General features: G+C 40.4%; 2 protein-coding genes across 5 annotated transcripts in view; both read right to left on the reverse strand.

Moving 5' to 3' along the window:
* Positions 1–4721, reverse strand: part of CCDC175 (coiled-coil domain containing 175) — a 52719-nt gene extending 47998 nt beyond the window's left edge. The window contains exon 1 of one of the 2 annotated variants that reach the window (XM_075843575.1): positions 4589–4721. In XM_075843575.1, the coding sequence (XP_075699690.1) occupies positions 4589–4658 (70 nt within the window). In that variant the 5' untranslated portion in view covers positions 4659–4721. Of the gene's footprint in view, positions 1–4505 lie in introns of both variants that reach the window. The other variant, XM_075843576.1, reaches the window with a different exon arrangement.
* A 5267-nt stretch (positions 4722–9988) lies between these two features.
* Positions 9989–17952, reverse strand: part of RTN1 (reticulon 1) — a 131864-nt gene continuing 123900 nt past the window's right edge. For all 3 annotated transcript variants that reach the window (XM_075843590.1, XM_075843591.1, XM_075843592.1), the window contains 5 exons: positions 15728–15866; positions 13375–13444; positions 12936–12982; positions 12802–12860; positions 9989–10994 (listed from right to left, as the gene is read on the reverse strand). In XM_075843590.1, coding sequence (XP_075699705.1) covers positions 10955–10994; positions 12802–12860; positions 12936–12982; positions 13375–13444; positions 15728–15866 — 355 coding nt within the window. In that variant the 3' untranslated portion in view covers positions 9989–10954. The remainder of the gene's footprint in view (positions 10995–12801; positions 12861–12935; positions 12983–13374; positions 13445–15727; positions 15867–17952) is intronic.

Consider the following 17952-nt stretch of genomic DNA (forward strand, 5'->3'; position numbering starts at 1 on the left):
GGGTGTTATATAGTGAGTGGTACATCAGCCCTAGTCTAATAATGGGGTGTTATATAGTGAGTGATACATCAGCCCTAGTCTAATAATGGGGTGTTATATAGTGAGTGGTACATAAGCCCTAGTCTAATTATGGGGTGTTATATAGTGAGTGGTACATCAGCCCTAGTCTAATAATGGGGTGTTATATAGTGAGTGGTACATAAGTCCTAGTCTAATAATGGGGTGTTATATAGTGAGTGGTACATCAGCCCTAGTCTAATAATGGGGTGTTATATAGTGAGTGATACATCAGCCCTAGTCTAATAATGGGGTGTTATATAGTGAGTGGTACATAAGCCCTAGTCTAATAATGGGGTGTTATATAGTGAGTGGTACATCAGCCCTAGTCTAATAATGGGGTGTTATATAGTGAGTGTTACATCAGCCCTAGTCTAATAATGGGGTGTTATATAGTGAGTGGTACATAAGTCCTAGTCTAATAATGGGGTGTTATATAGTGAGTGGTACATAAGCCCTAGTCTAATAATGGGGTGTTATATAGTGAGTGGTACATAAGCCCTAGTCTAATAATGGGGTGTTATATAGTGAGTGGTACATAAGCCCTAGTCTAATAATGGGGTGTTATATAGTGAGTGGTACATCAGCCCTAGTCTAATAATGGGGTGTTATATAATGAGTGGTACATCAGCCCTAGTCTAATAATGGGGTGTTATATAGTGAGTGGTACATAAGCCCTAGTCTAATAATGGGGTGTTATATAGTGAGTGGTACATCAGCCCTAGTCTAATAATGGGGTGTTATATAGTGACTGGTACATAAGTCCTAGTCTAATAATGGGGTGTTATATAGTGAGTGGTACATCAGCCCTAGTCTAATAATGGGGTGTTATATAGTGAGTGGTACATCAGCCCCTAGTCTAATAATGGGGTGTTATATAGTGAATACATCAGCCCTAGTCTAATAATGGGGTGTTATATAGTGAGTGTTACATTAGCCCTAGTCTAATAATGGGGTGTTTTAGGCTGAGTTCACACGTTGCGGATTTGTCGCAGATTTTGTTGCGTTTTGACGCAGATCTCACCCTTTTGCATTGCAAAGTGTAAAATCTGCACTGAAAATCTGTGTGAAATCCGCGACTTGTGAACTCAGCCATATAGTGAGTGGTACATCAGCCCTAGTCTAATAATGGGGTGTTATATAGTGAGTGGTACATCAGCCCTAGTTTAATAATGGGGTGTTATATAGTGAGTGATACATCAGCCCTAGTCTAATAATGGGGTGTTATATAGTGAGTGGTACATAAGTCCTAGTCTAATAATGGGGTGTTATATAGTGAATGGTACATCAGCCCTAGTCTAATAATGGGGTGTTATATAGTGAGTGGTACATCAGCCCTAGTCTAATAATGGGGTGTTATATAGTGAATACATCAGCCCTAGTCTAATAATGGGGTGTTATATAGTGAGTGGTACATCAGCCCTAGTCTAATAATGGGGTGTTATATAGTGAGTGGTACATCAGCCCTAGTCTAATAATGGGGTGTTATATAGTGAATACATCAGCCCTAGTCTAATAATGGGGTGTTATATAGTGAGTGGTACATCAGCCCTAGTCTAATAATGGGGTGTTATATAGTGAATACATCAGCCCTAGTCTAATAATGGGGTGTTATATAGTGAGTGATACATCAGCCCTAGTCTAATAATGGGGTGTTATATAGTGAGTGGTACATAAGTCCTAGTCTAATAATGGGGTGTTATATAGTGAATGGTACATCAGCCCTAGTCTAATAATGGGGTGTTATATAGTGAATGGTACATCAGCCCTAGTCTAATAATGGGGTGTTATATAGTGAGTGGTACATCAGCCCTAGTCTAATAATGGGGTGTTATATAGTGAGTGGTACATAAGCCCTAGTCTAATAATGGGGTGTTATATAGTGAGTGATACATCAGCCCTAGTCTAATAATGGGGTGTTATATAGTGAGTGGTACATAAGTCCTAGTCTAATAATGGGGTGTTATATAGTGAATGGTACATCAGCCCTAGTCTAATAATGGGGTGTTATATAGTGAGTGGTACATCAGCCCTAGTCTAATAATGGGGTGTTATATAGTGAATACATCAGCCCTAGTCTAATAATGGGGTGTTATATAGTGAGTGGTACATCAGCCCTAGTCTAATAATGGGGTGTTATATAGTGAGTGGTACATCAGCCCTAGTCTAATAATGGGGTGTTATATAGTGAATACATCAGCCCTAGTCTAATAATGGGGTGTTATATAGTGAGTGGTACATCAGCCCTAGTCTAATAATGGGGTGTTATATAGTGAATACATCAGCCCTAGTCTAATAATGGGGTGTTATATAGTGAGTGATACATCAGCCCTAGTCTAATAATGGGGTGTTATATAGTGAGTGGTACATAAGTCCTAGTCTAATAATGGGGTGTTATATAGTGAATGGTACATCAGCCCTAGTCTAATAATGGGGTGTTATATAGTGAATGGTACATCAGCCCTAGTCTAATAATGGGGTGTCATATAGTGAGTGGTACATCAGCCCTAGTCTAATAATGGGGTGTTATATAGTGAATGGTACATCAGCCCTAGTCTAATAATGGGGTGTTATATAGTGAGTGGTACATCAGCCCTAGTCTAATAATGGGGTGTTATATAGTGAGTGGTACATCAGCCCTAGTCTAATAATGGGGTGTTATATAGTGAGTGGTACATCAGCCCTAGTCTAATAATGGGGTGTTATATTGTGAGTGGTACATCAGCCCTAGTCTAATAATGGGGTGTTATATAGTGAGTGGTACATCAGACCTAGTCTAATAATGGGGTGTTATATAGTGAGTGGTACATCAGCCCTAGTCTAATAATGGGGTGTTATATAATGAGTGGTACATCAGCCCTAGTCTAATAATGGGGTGTTATATAGTGAGAGGTACATCAGCCCTAGTCTAATAATGGGGTGTTATATAGTGAGTGGTGCATCAGCCCTAGTCTAATAATGGGGTGTTATATAGTGAGTGGTACATCAGCCCTAGTCTAATAATGGGGTATTATATAGTGAGTGATACATCAGCCCTAGTCTAATAATGGGGTGTTATATAGTGAGAGGTACATCAGCCCTAGTCTAATAATGGGGTGTTATATAGTGAGTGGTACATCAGCCCTAGTGTAATAATGGGGTGTTATATAGTGAGTGATACATCAGCCCTAGTGTAATAATGGGGTGTTATATAGTGAGTGATACATCAGCCCTAGTCTAATAATGGGGTGTTATATAGTGAGTGGTACATCAGCCCTAGTCTAATAATGGGGTGTTATATAGTGAGTGGTACATCAGCCCTAGTCTAATAATGGGGTGTTATATAGTGAGTGGTACATAAGCCCTAGTCTAATAATGGGGTGTTATATAGTGAGTGGTACATAAGTCCTAGTCTAATAATGGGGTGTTATATAATGAGTGGTACATCAGCCCTAGTCTAATAATGGGGTGTTATATAGTGAATACATCAGCCCTAGTCTAATAATGGGGTGTTATATAGTGAGTGGTACATCAGCCCTAGTCTAATAATGGGGTGTTATATAGTGAATGGTACATCAGCCCTAGTCTAATAATGGGGTGTTATATAGTGAATGGTACATCAGCCCTAGTCTAATAATGGGGTGTTATATAATGAGTGGTACATCAGCCCTAGTCTAATAATGGGGTGTTATATAGTGAGTGGTACATAAGCCCTAGTCTAATAATGGGGTGTTATATAGTGAATGGTACATCAGCCCTAGTCTAATAATGGGGTGTTATATAGTGAGTGATACATCAGCCCTAGTCTAATAATGGGGTGTTATATAGTGAGTGGTACATCAGCCCTAGTCTAATAATGGGGTGTTATATAATGAGTGATACATCAGCCCTAGTCTAATAATGGGGTGTTATATAATGAGTGGTACATCAGCCCTAGTCTAATAATGGGGTGTTATATAGTGAGTGGTGCATCAGCCCTAGTCTAATAATGGGGTGTTATATAGTGAGTGATACATCAGCCCTAGTCTAATAATGGGGTGTTATATAGTGAGTGATACATCAGCCCTAGTCTAATAATGGGGTGTTATATAGTGAGTGGTACATCAGCCCTAGTCTAATAATGGGGTGTTATATAGTGAGTGGTACATAAATCCTATTGGGTGTTCTATAGTGAGTGATACATCAGCCCTAGTCTAATAATGGGGTGTTATATAGTGAGTGGTACATCAGCCCTAGTCTAATAATGGGGTGTTATATAGTGAGTGGTACATCAGCCCTAGTCTAATAATGGGGTGTTATATAGTGAGTGGTACATAAATCCTATTGGGTGTTATATAGTGAAACGCATATTGGTATTTCAGGCAGTGTGTATAGGTGAGCAGTGGATACAGCACTGTACATTGTTATATAGCAGTGCCGGCAGTATATGTCCTGCGTTATTAGCAGCCCTCTATAAACCTGTGACGTACAATACGTGTATGGACGATGCACCTCACACGGGAAATCACTGCGTGTCCCTCAGCGGGCAGACGACTACCGTACATGCGCTTACCCACTTCCATGAAGTGTTCCAAGACCACGGACACCGCCTTGCAGTCCGGCAATGACACAACCGAACTCATTATCGTATCCTCCCGGCGGTTATTCTCTCCAGAAATCAGGGCCTAGACAGTGTTACTATGGAAACCAGACGCTTCTATCAATTTACACCCCTACATTCAGGCAGTGGAACAGTCTGGCAGCACGTATTTTGAATAGAAGTAGACTGCACCAATGAAGTTTTAGGGGAGGGCATCTTCTTCCCTTCTTACATATACAATCTAAAATAAAATTGCTTTCTCTTTCGAGCATATCAGTTAAATAAAAATGGAAGTAGGGAATGGAAAAAGTATTGTATTTAGATTCCTTACATCCCAACATCCATCTATCTATCTATCTATCTATCTATCTATCTATCTATCTATCTATCTATCTATCTATCTATCTATCTATCTATCTATCTATCTATCTATCTATCTATCTATCTATCTATCATCTATCTAAAAATACGTATAGGGGACCTAACCCCAATATGGGGTTGACTAAGTGACACTTCTTTTTACGAGGCATTTTTTTACGCGGCCGTTTTTAAAAACGGCCGCGTAAAAAACGCCACGTGGGAACGGAACGCCGTTTCTCCCATTGAAATCAATAAGCAGATGTTTGGAGCCGTTCACAGCCCGAAAAACAGCTAAAAATAGGCCGTGTGAACATACCCTCATGCTCAAAACATGTAAGCTAACACATGCCTGTTTATTAATGGATGTCCGAATAAGGCTATGTTCACACGCTTAACAAAAAAAGGCTGAAAATACGGAGCGGTTTTCAAGGTTCAAGAGCTTCTGATTTTCAGCCGTTTTTTAAGCAACTTGCGTTTTTTGCAGCGTTTTTTCCGCCCATTTTTGGAGCTGTTTTTCTATTGAGTCAAAGAAATCGGCTCCAAAAACGGCTCAAGAAGTGACATGCACTTCTTTTTATGAGGCGTTTTTTTACACTGCAGTTTCTCGGCTGTTTTTTTCCGCAGTGTGTGGATGAGATTTGTTCAAATCTCACCCACTCGGCTGCTACTGTATTGCGCTGCAGATTTTCCGCAATGAAATCCATTGCCAAAAATTCGGCAGTGTTTATGCTGTGTATGGACATACCCTTAGGGTATGTTCTCACGCTAAAGTAAAAACGGCTGTAAAATACGGAGCTGTTTTCAAGGGAAAACAGCCTTTGATTTTTAGCCGGTTTTAAAGCATCAAACGTTTTTTGATGCGTTTTGTATGGCCGTTTTTTAGGGTGTTTTTCTATTGACAGAATGAAAAACGGCTCAAGAAGTGACATGCACTTCTTTTTACGGGGCTTTTTTTACGCGCCATTTTTTTTTAAATCAATGAGCAGATGTTTTTTTAACTTTATGGACCGTGCTCCTATACCTTATTATGGGAGCACGGCCCGCATATGCGAGTCAGTTCGCGGCCGTCTGTGCCCGTAATCACGGACTGTGATTACGGCTACAGCCTTGTGCATGGGGCCTAACTATGTTGATCCGATGTAACTATTTACATGTTTTATATTTTTGTAGCAATACTTGGTATGTAATTAAAGTTTCCCTGTTTGTATACAAGGTGGCAAAGTCTGTTGTAAGACCAAGGCCTTGAGTGCACGCGGAACGGCCGTTGGCTTGTGCTCCACATCCATGCTGTCTTTTTCTACCTTATTAAAGAGGAAAATGTTTAACTGATTGGTGAGTGCCATGGTATTTTTTCCAAGTATCGCTCTCTGCACACCACTGAGCACCAACTATTGTTACTTGCTGTAAATCTTGCGGAGGATCGTGCTTCGTGTGTGGTGCTGGGACGTGTGGTGCTCCAAGATCCAGAGCAGTGCCGGTCTATCTTTTCTTCTTTTTGAAATTGTAATATCACAAAATGTACTTGTTTGTATCCCAATTATCCTTACCATGGAGTATCTAAACAACCGCAATGTTTTATTTATGGAAAGTGAAAAAAAGAAAACTTTAGTCATTCTGCATCCCAAGGCTTGTACAGAATAATTGTCCGGAGGGCGTGTAAGACATCATTGTGTTAATGCCAGGACAACAGAGTACCGTAATTCAATTTGCTTTGCCTAAGCTACAACATTAATAATTATTGCAACCTCACAAGAGGTGGGTATGAGGAGCCCAACTGTGGCTGAAATAAAATCCTACTGCACTATTTATTAGGGCCTATCTGGATGGGTATGAGCGATATTTTTAATTTTGGCACAGATGATGAAGCCCAAAAATCACCTTGTTTCAGCTGGTGATGCCCCAGTAGAAAAAGTTTGGCAAACCCTGCTCTAAACAATGGTGGTTACCTCTTCTCATTATCTAAACCACTCTATAGGGGAGGTCAGATCCCCCAAATCTTTTCTACTGCAAATTATGCTTCTAAGGCTGGATTCACACGAGCGTGGCGTTTTTGCGGATGCAAAAACGCGGAATTTTGCGCGCGCAAAAACCACTTGACAGCTCCGTGTGTCATCCATGTATGATGCGCGGCTGCGTGATTTTCGCGCAGCCGCCATCATAGAAATGAGGCTAGTCGACGTCAGTAAATAGTCACTGTCCAGGGTGCTGAAAAAGTTAACTGATCGGCAGTAACTCTTTCAGCACCCTCGACAGTGAATTCCGATCACAATACCGAGCAACCTGTTAAAAAAAAAAAAAAGACGTTCATACTTACCGCGAACTTCCCTCCCGGCCGTTGCCTTGGTGACTGTCCAGGGTGCTGAAAAAGTTAAACTGTTTCAGCACCCTGGACAGTGACTTCCGATCACAATATACATGTACGTGTAAAAAAAAAAAGAAGTTCTGACTTACCGATAACTCCCGGCTTCTTCCTCCAGTCTGACGTCCCGGGATGACAATTCAGTCCAAGTGACAGCTCCAGCCTATCACAGGCAAAGCACAGGCTGCAGCGGTCACATGGACTGCCGCGTGGGCCGGATGTCAAGAGAGGCGCGCGCAAAAACGCCACGCTCATGTGAATCCAGCCTAAGAGTCCGAGGCAGTGACAACAAAAAGGCTCCACCTGTACACAAGTATTGGATTAGTACTTTTTTTAAATTACAGTCAATAAGGCCTCATGGACACTTCTATTGGCCTACGTGCAGCCGCTAATGACGGATCCGTGAAACATAGACCGCACAAGGATGGCTTCCATGTGCAGTCCGTCTCAACGGACCAAATGAATGAAAAGGCCGAGACTGTTCCGTCAAAAACGGACAGGAGTAGGACCTGTCCTATTTTTGTTGGAACAGCCACACCGTTTCATTAAAACAACGGAAGTGTGCACGGCCCCATAGAAATGAATGTGTCAGTGTGCTGTCCGTGGAAAAAAACGGATAGCACCCTGAAGAAAATAACTGAAGTGGGCATGAGTGGAGTCACTGTTAGATGACAGCCAATCCTTCCTATACTTCCTGCAGTAATAGCAGAGACTAATGTAAAAACGGAAAGAACATCTACATAGATAGATAGATAGATAGATAGATAGATAGATAGATAGATAGATAGATAGATAGATAGATAGATAGATAGATAGATAGATAGATAGATAGATAGATAGATATGAGATAGATAGATAGATATGAGATAGATAGATAGATAGATGATAGATAGATAGATAGATAGATAGATAGATAGATAGATAGATAGATAGATAGATAGATAGATAGATAGATAGATAGATAGATAGATAGATAGATAGATAGATAGATAGATAGATAGATAGATAGATATGAGATAGATAGATATGAGATAGATAGATAGATATGAGATAGATAGATAAATAGATAGATAGATAGATAGATAGATAGATAGATAGATAGATAGATAGATAGATAGATAGATAGATAGATAGATAGATAGATAGATAGATAGAGATAGATAGATAGATAGATAGATAGATAGATAGATAGATAGATATGAGATAGATAGATATGAGATAGATAGATAGATAGATAGATAGATAGATAGATAGATAGATAGATAGATAGATAGATAGATAGATAGATAGATGATAGATAGATAGATAGATAGATAGATAGAAACACTATGTGGACAAAAATATTGGGACACGTACACATTACACCTACAGGAGCTTTTATGAAATCCCATTCTAAATCCATAAGCATTGATACTCTCCAACTCTTCTGGGAAGACTTTCAACAAGATTTTGGAGTGCCTGTGGGAATTTTTGCCCTTTCCTCCACAAGAGCATTTGTGAGGTCAGATACTGATATTGGAGGAGAGGGCTTGGCTAGCCATCTCCATTTTAGTTCATACTAAAGGTGTTCAATGGGGTTGAGGTCAGGGCTATGTGTAGGCAGTCAAGTTCTTCCACATCAAACTCACACAACCACGTTTTTATGGACCTCGCTTTGTACACTGGGGTGAAGTCATGCTGGAACAGAAAAGGGCCGGACCCCAAACTGTTCACAAAAAGTTGGACGTGACAATTGTTCAAAATGTCTTGGTATGCTGAAGTATTAAGATTTCCCTTCACTGGCACTAAGGAGCCAACCCCTGAAAAAAACTCCATACATTTATACCTCCTCCACCAAAGTTTACAGCTGGCACAATGCAGTCAGGCAGGTAATGTTCTCCTGGCATTCACCAAACCCAGACTCGTCCATCAGACTGCCAGATAGAGAAGCGCGATTCATCACTCCACAGAACACATTTCCACTCCATACTCCAGTAGTGATGTGTTTTACACCACTCCATCCGACGCTTGGCATTGTGCTTGGTGATATAAGGCTGGCATGCAGCTACTCGACCATGGAAACCCATGCAATGAAGCTCCAGGGGGCACAGTTTTTGTGTGGATGTTAATGCTAGGGAAGGTTTGTAACGCTGCAGTTATTGAGTCAGCAGAGCATTGGTGACTTTAATGCACTATGCACCTCAGCACTCGGTGACCCCGCTCTATAACTTTGTGTGGTGTCCACTTCGTGGCTGAGTAGCTATGGTTCCTAAACGCTTCCACTTCCAACAGATAATTGATGGTGGAATATCTAGGAGGGAAGAAGTTTCAAAAACTGATGTGTGACATCCTATTACAGTACCACACTCGAATACAGTGTTCTCTTTAGAACTACCCATTCTTTCACAAATCTTTAAGGCAACTGCATGGCTAAGGATAGATAGATAATGAAGATAGATAGATAGATAGATAGATAGATAGATAGATAGATAGATAGAGAGAGAGAGAGAGAGAGAGAGAGAGAGAGAGAGAGAGAGAGAGAGAGAGAGAGAGAGAGAGAGAGAGAGAGAGAGAGAGAGAGATAGATAGATAGATAGATAGATAGATAGATAGATTTAAACATTTTCAGACCTGATATACACAGACAGTGAGACAGCAAATGGAAAACGCAAAACTTTGGCAAGAATCAAACTTTATTCCCATTTGTAATGAAATATTTTGGTTAGGTAACCAGCACATAGATACAGTGAATATGTTATCTGCGCCATTAATAATTGTTGTCACCATCAAGAACGTCACTAAGTTGTTTCATCTGTCAGAAATGGTATGATGCGTTTTGGCAAAGTTTTACAAGCTAAACAAAAAGAGAACCTTATACATTTAGTGACATTTTATTTCTGCATTCAGTGTCAAGTACATAATAAGTGCAAATATTCAGAGTCCATAAATCCGCTAGAAACTACAGAGAATGGATTACAAATCGTAATAAACTGAACGAGCCGGACCTGTCTACCGTACATGTAAATCTGTTATCCCAATCCCTTACAACAGGAGTACTGCAAGTTGAATTCATACAAAAACGGAGAGAAGTACTGCACACTGATTTCACTTGTGCTGGAAAACACGAAACATTAGTCTACAGTTCTACGTATATATATATATTTATATAATTGAAATAACTCCAACCAGCGGGCCCAGAGACAATGAAGCAAGTCTGTTCTATTGCATCAATGCCCTAAGCATGAAGCCCTAGCCGCACGTCACATTAAGTTATAGAAGCGCTGCCGAGAATAGCAAAAAAACCACTAAAAATAATAAGAAATTAAAATAAAATAATGTTTTACTTCGGCTTCCAACATCATGCACTTTTAAGCAACACAAAAAAGAAACACATCTAGTACACATTTGTATCTCTTCACTATACTTTAGTGCTTGACACGGCTGACTGCAAGTATTCTAATAGCATAGAAGCAGGTTTAGAAGGGCCGCTCCTAGTTTTTTTTTACTTTTTGGATGTTTCGATAAACACAAAGTGTTGAAAAGAGAATGGTGCAATAAATCTGTAAGTAAAGAGTAGAACACAGCTGTTTCCACGTTAGACTCCACAATTTACCAAGAGTTGACTGGACTAAATATACTTATTATTCCTTCTGTTTTGCACCAGGAATTTTAGCTTGAATTCTGTAAATAGAAAAAAAAATGTTTTAATTACATCAAAATCACATTTTTATAACTTAAAGGGGTTTTCCAGCTTCTGACAACTGATGACCTATCCACCGGATAGGTCATCAGTACATGATCCGTCGGGGCCCGCACAGATTAGCTGGTCCGGTGTCTCCGTGCACCGGACGTACAAGCCGGAAGCAGTTAGCTCCGGCCACGGAATAATTCAAGAGAATAGGAGCAGACCTGCAGTTCTGATGCACGGCCGCTATGTTATGTACGGAGCCAACTGCTTCCGGGCTCCGTCCATAGCATTATGTGCCACAACATCCGATGCCCGCAGGCCACCGGAGCAGCTTATCGGTGCGGGGTTCGGGTGTTGGACCCGCACCGATGACATACTGATGACCTATCCGGTGGATAGGTCATCAGTTGTTAGAAGTTGGACAACCACTTTAAACTTTAAAGAGGACCTGTCACTAGGTCATATAAGTTGAACTGGTTTTCGTTGTTTTTTTTTTTTCCTGGACCCCCCGTTCCAGAGATATGGCCCACTGTTGTGTTGGCTAATTTGCTGTAGGCTATATGCTAATTTGCTGTAGTTAGCCAACAGGGTGGAGCTAGCAGCGCGAGGCAGCTTGAGGGAAGTTTACACCCGGTTGGATAACTGCAGCAAATTAGCATATAGGGAGCCAACACAATAGTGGGCTGTATCTCTGGAATGGGAAGGGGGGTGCTAGGAAAAAAACAGTGCTGGAATCAGAGACACATCGCTATTCAGGCCAGTTAACAAGTTCAGCTTATATGACCTTGTGACAGTCCTCTTTAAGATGTCGTAATACTGCTACCCGTGGCAAACTTATACTACTCACCAAAGCGAGCCCTCTTGCTCCGAAAGCAGCACCTAGAGCAGTGGTCTCCAAACTATGTCTCTCCAGCTGTTGTGAAACTACAACTCCCAGCATGTTGAGAGTTGTAGTTTCACAAGAGCTGGCGAGCCACAGGTTAGAGTCTACTGACCTAGAGGAATCACATGAGTCCTTCAGTGTATTCATTGCTGATGTCTGGTGACAGGGGAGCTCACTTTGAGGAGGGGTGCTTCCGTGTATATGGCATGCTTCATTCTGGCACCAGACTGGAATTTTAAGGGCCATTTATTGGATTTACTTTCACCAACTAATTAATAAATTGTAGAAGATCTTAGGGTATTGACAGACGTGGCGGCCAAGGTGCAGATGAACACAGAGTCTAAATTGCGCTTTTACAATTATTGTTTGTGCGTTTTTAAGGCCAGGATCACACACAGTTTTGATGCAGTTTTTTGTGGCGTTTTTTGGCTCAATATTTTTAGCCAAACCCAGAAAGTGGAACTAAAAAAAAGGAAAGGTATAAAGAAAAAACTGATGCATCTCCTTTCTTGTGTCTCCACTTCTGTGTTTGACTCAAAAGACTGAGCCAAGAACTGTCACAAAAACTGCATTACAACTGTGTGTGTGATTCTGGCCTTACAGGTTAAATTGCCGCTTACCTTCAAAAGAATCGCAGACATTTACAATCATAACCATGCCGATACATATATAATTATTACATATTGTACTGCATGGCAACTGCGCTATTATTTTCTTTGCAACAGTTCTAAAAAATCTCCCCATTGTTGTAGCCTTAGTTTGTACCCTTTATGTCATCATTCTTTATGTATGTACTTTCTACATAGAAACTCTTTCAAAATCCTTTATATGAATTTTTCATACTATCAGGGCTAGTATGACCCACGTTGACAGAAACAAAGTAACGGTCATTTAAATAATATGTCATATCAACTTACTTTCCCACAATTGTGTTCATGTTTGTCCGCACCAGTCCCAAATACTGGTCAATTTGTGCCTAAAAGAAGAAAATGTCTTGTCATTATTTATTTCTAGTTCAAATCAGATCCTATAAACTCAGAACAAATCTTACCTGATACTTGTCATATACGGCTGGGAGGGAAAACATGGACACCACAGCTGGACAATAAAGAAAACATACATCAATGTAAGGTAAAACTTATTTATAAAGTATTAAAATAGGTATGAGTGTTTGATAGGATTCCTATATATATAGATTTCTAATAAATATTATTTCAATAAAATGTTCATCCTTCTTCGTCCAGCATGACAAACAAAAATGATCTGACTATTGCGTATTTTCTGACTTTCATTCACATTCTATCTATCTATCTATCTATCTATCTATCTATCTATCTATCTATCTATCTATCTATCTATCTATCTATCTATCTATCTATCTATCTATCTATCTATCTATCTATCTATCTATCTAGGCCTCAGAGAGAGGTTTCAGAATCTACTAAATATGGAAAACTAGTATAAAGTTTTATTGCAGTTGTTTTTCTTACCCATAATGAGGAGCGTAAGACCATTGAACAGAGCTCCGACATATGTCAGCAGCCACATTAGTACAGCAAACTAGGGGTAAAAAGGAAAGATTATCAGATTTAATCCATGGTACACATTCTGGGTCAAACATTATTGGCCACTATTTGTGCAAGAAAAAGGAATTTCGAAAATAACAAATATCCGCGTGTCATGCACCCAACCCTCTGGCCCTACACTAGACATAATGCAGTGTATCAGTTTTGCCCAGAGTGTTATTTTAACTATGACCCATATTATGTCTCCTTGACTAAAGGATGGGTAATAATAATAATAATAATCATGCCATGCACCCAATACTAGAATCACCCACATGGTGTCACGCTGTGCCGCTTAGTTTCTGATTAGCTTTCCTCAAAAACCCAAGCGAGCAGTGTATGGACTAAGAGACTTTCTATTGAGCCTTACACTGCTCCGAAAAAAGCCGATCAGAAACGAAGCGGCACAACGTTCACCCGAATGCTTCTGCCGCTTCGTTTTAGCGATCGGTAGGGGTCTCAGTGCTCGGACCCCTATCGATCAAAACTTTTGACATGTCCTTTAATGCTATTTTCATCATAGTTAGCAAAATACCTTGTGGTATCAGTTATCTCTTACATATACTATAGATTATTTTACTTTATTTCCGCAGCAAAACTACATAATCATTAACCTTTTTTTTAATTTTGAATTATATTTTGATTTAAAGGGTAACTAAACCTTAAACAAACTTCTGACATGTCATAGTGACATGTCAGAAGTTTTGATCAGTGGCAGTCCGAGAACTGAGACCCCCACCAATCGCTAGAATGAAGCAGCAGAAGCGGGTGAGTGCGTAGCCGCTTGGATTCTGATTGGCTTTTCTCGGAAAGCCGATGTAACAGTGTACGGACTCAATAGAAAGCCTACAGGCCCGTAGAACGCTACATCGACTTTCCAAAAAAAGCCGATCAGAAACTAAGCGGCTCAGCGCTCACTAGAGCTCTCCTGCCACTTCGTTCTAGCGATCGGTGGGGGTGGTCAGTGCTCGGACCCCCACCAATCAAAACTTCTGACATGTCACTATGACATTTCAGAAGTTTGTTGAAGGTTTAGTTACACTTTAAGGAACTGACTAGTGACCTGTCATATATAAGTAACATCACCAAATAAGTTTATCTAAGTGTTTCCCAGCTTATAATGTTCCACAACAAGGAATACAGAGAATCAGGGGAGCAGAAGTCGTTCACATTTTATTATTGTACTAGTGGCCCTAATAACAGGGTGTCTGTCCTTCTGGGACATTGAGGCCAGCCTAAATAGAGCTAGCCTAAGAACTGATAGAAATATGATTGGGGATGTAGGGAGGGTAGGGAACTTCAAGGTGGCCACCACCAGAGAAAGTGGGGTGGATGGCAGGAGATATAAATCCCATGCCCCTCCTGCAATTGCAGGCATTACAAGCCTTCCAATTATACAATACTTATACAACTTCATCATCCTACCACTCGGTCAAACTATTTTCATAGTCAAGACTCAATTCATCAATAAATAAATTAATCAATTCAATAAATAAATTAATCAATTAATTCAATTATTTCCTCATTAATCCAATATGAGTAACTGGAATAGGAAAATATAAATAAATATAAATTACAGTATGTTTGTTTGGTGGAGCTGGTATTGGGGCAGATTTATTATTGAAAATGCACCAGTACATGCTGTATGCCACATTTCTTCTGTGAAAAACGCTCAAGACGCATCGCTTAGCGGGAAAGGGCAGTGGTCTAGCAAAAAGGGGCGTTGCTTAAATGTGACACAGTGCACCAAAAAACTGGCGTAGACTAGGCAAACTAATATGTGGTGCCAGGAAGAAATGTGTCTAGCAAGATGAGCCAAATTTGTCATAGAGCTTGCACCACTTTGATCAATTTGGCGCAATTTCTAACTGCCTAGTCAAAGTTTACTATGTCTAAAACTTACAGTATTCGTAAATCTGCTCCATTGTATCATTCCGTGATTAATATATGTTATCAATGTCATTTAATCCGTCATCTTAATATGCCGCCCATTGGAGGTCCGTAAGTAGCCAAAACGAACCAAATTTTTGTTCTGCCGTTTGGCTAATAGGATCGCTGAAAGAATACAGAGGACTCATAGCTGTGAGTCCACTGAATTCATGAGGGGTGCGTTCTCTCCACCTCCCCCAGGCTTTTGTGTATACATGCAGAAACAAAAATGTTTGTGCCGTTTTGGCTACTAGGAGTATGGACCGCTAGCTGTAATATGCTGCCCATATATAGGGCAGTATATAAGGCTGACAGATAATCAGGTAAACGACTCAGTTATATTCTATACCTTCAATGAATCCACAAGGTCCTGTACTAGGAAAAGCCTTCTGAGCTCTCTGACTATGCTGTTTGTGTACACTTGAAGGCAGTCTGTGTACTTCTGGATCTGTTCTTGAGAGAGGGAGATCTCAATATCCAAGTAGTTTCTGCAAAATACAAAGTACCGTTTTTATTAACTTTAGGTAGAAATCATAATTCTTGAGGATGTCATATTTTTTGGTACCCCTTTCTGAATGGTGGACCATTCCAGATGTCCAGGGGATGAGCTAATATAATATGTTTTGTATGATAGATAGATAGATAGATAGATAGATAGATAGGTAGATAGATAGATAGATAGATAGATAGATAGATAGATAGATAGATAGATAGATAGATAGATAGATAGATAGATAGATAGATAGATAGATATGAGATATTGTGTTGAGAAAAATAGGCAGGGTTTTGTGGGAGGACTGAGGTCTCCTGCGGACCAACAGATTTACCATTACTTACAACAAAAATTGGCGTAAATTTGTGGTGCAAATCTACATCTGCTCATAGATTTCAATTTCCGGCTCATGGGCAGCCAAAGATGCTACAAATTTATTAAGAGGAATGCACCTCTTAATAAATTTGGCACATTGTACTCCAGTGCACTTCAGTTTAAGGCCGGCGCATAAAACGTCAGCCTTCGTAAATTCCCCCTAACTCTTTCTGGACATTTGTCCTCTTGTTACTGCAAATTACTACACTTAATTGTTGTTGCCTATGGGTTGTCTAGGGTAGAAAACCCATTTTCATATGTATTATTTTGAAATTCTGAGTTAACATAGAAGGTCCCACATTCACAATCTTCATCTATTAGCCGGAGTAGAAATTGTCTACAAAGATCATATCTCTCTCTCTGGAGGACCCAGCTCATCCATTTTTTAGATGGACAGCCCATTGATTTCAAAGGGAACTGTGTAATGCTTCATTTGCCCTGTGATTGCGCTGCAGGAGAATTGAACACTTGCTACTGGGTTTCCCCACAGATTACATCTTAATGATGGCAATTCTAACAGTATCACACCCTGTGGTGAGCTTTATATCAGGAGACCTTTCTAACAAAAAGGGATTGTCAAAAGTACGCAACTCTTTTAATGTAGTTAGCTGCCATGAGTTTTCTGAATGAACATGTCCTTTGACTAATGCCGAATATTTCTCCTCCTTTAGATACTTTTCATACGAATGCTTCTTGAGCTTGATCGGGACTACACCTAGGATCTTTCAGGATGCTTAGGTGAAGAGCATGACCAAGGTATAAATGCCTTAATGTTCTAATTACAAAAGGCATAAATAAAATAAATAAAAAAGAGCTAAGCTGCCACTTATGAACTATAAAACTGCATGTAGTCACCACGACAAGCAATAAAGATTCATTACAAGCCACGTTGTCTGCTTGTGAAAGCAACTACTTCGAGATTGCCTTAGGATAGAAGATGGACATATAGCTTGAGCCAAGGTATTATATTTTATGGGTTTGCTAGTGATTTTGGACTAATCGGCTGCTATGAGCCTAGCTAGCATTTCAGCATTTGTAATGTGCTTCTGGTGATGCTGCTCAATGAAATATGATTTCGTCCACTGGCGGTATGTGGTGTGGTCCACCGACGGTATGTGGTGTGGTCCACCGACGGTATGTGGTGTGGTCCACCGACGGTATGTGGTGTGGCCCATTGGCGGTATGTGGTGTGGTCCACCGACGGTATGTGGTGTGGTCCACCGATGGTCTGTGGTGTGGTCCACTGATGGCATGTGGTGTGGTCCACTGATTGTCTGTGGTGTGGTCCACTGATGGTATGTGGTGTGGTCCTCTGCCGGTATGTGGTGTGGTCCAATGATGGTCTGTGGTGTGGTCCACTGATGGTATATGGTGTTTGATGGTCTTTGGTGTGGTCCACTAATGGTCTGTGGTGTGGTCCACTGACGGTATGTGATGTGGTCCACTGATGGTATGTGATGTTTGATGGTCTGTGGTGTGGTCCACTGATGGTATGTAGTGTGGTCCAATGATGGTCTGTGGTGTGGTCCACTGATGGTCTGTGATGTGGTCCACTGATGGTCTGTGATGTGGTCCACTTATGGCCTGCATTGTGGTCCACTGATGGTATGTGGTTTGGATTTCTTAATGTTTATTGAATGGGGGAAAATAAACTTGTAAAATATCAGGTAGCAAACAAAGTTGTTTGTATAAATCTACTGTATGCA

The sequence above is a fragment of the Rhinoderma darwinii genome, chromosome 12, assembly GCF_050947455.1.
Source record: "Rhinoderma darwinii isolate aRhiDar2 chromosome 12, aRhiDar2.hap1, whole genome shotgun sequence".
In the NCBI taxonomy this organism is placed as follows: Eukaryota; Metazoa; Chordata; class Amphibia; order Anura; family Rhinodermatidae; genus Rhinoderma; species Rhinoderma darwinii.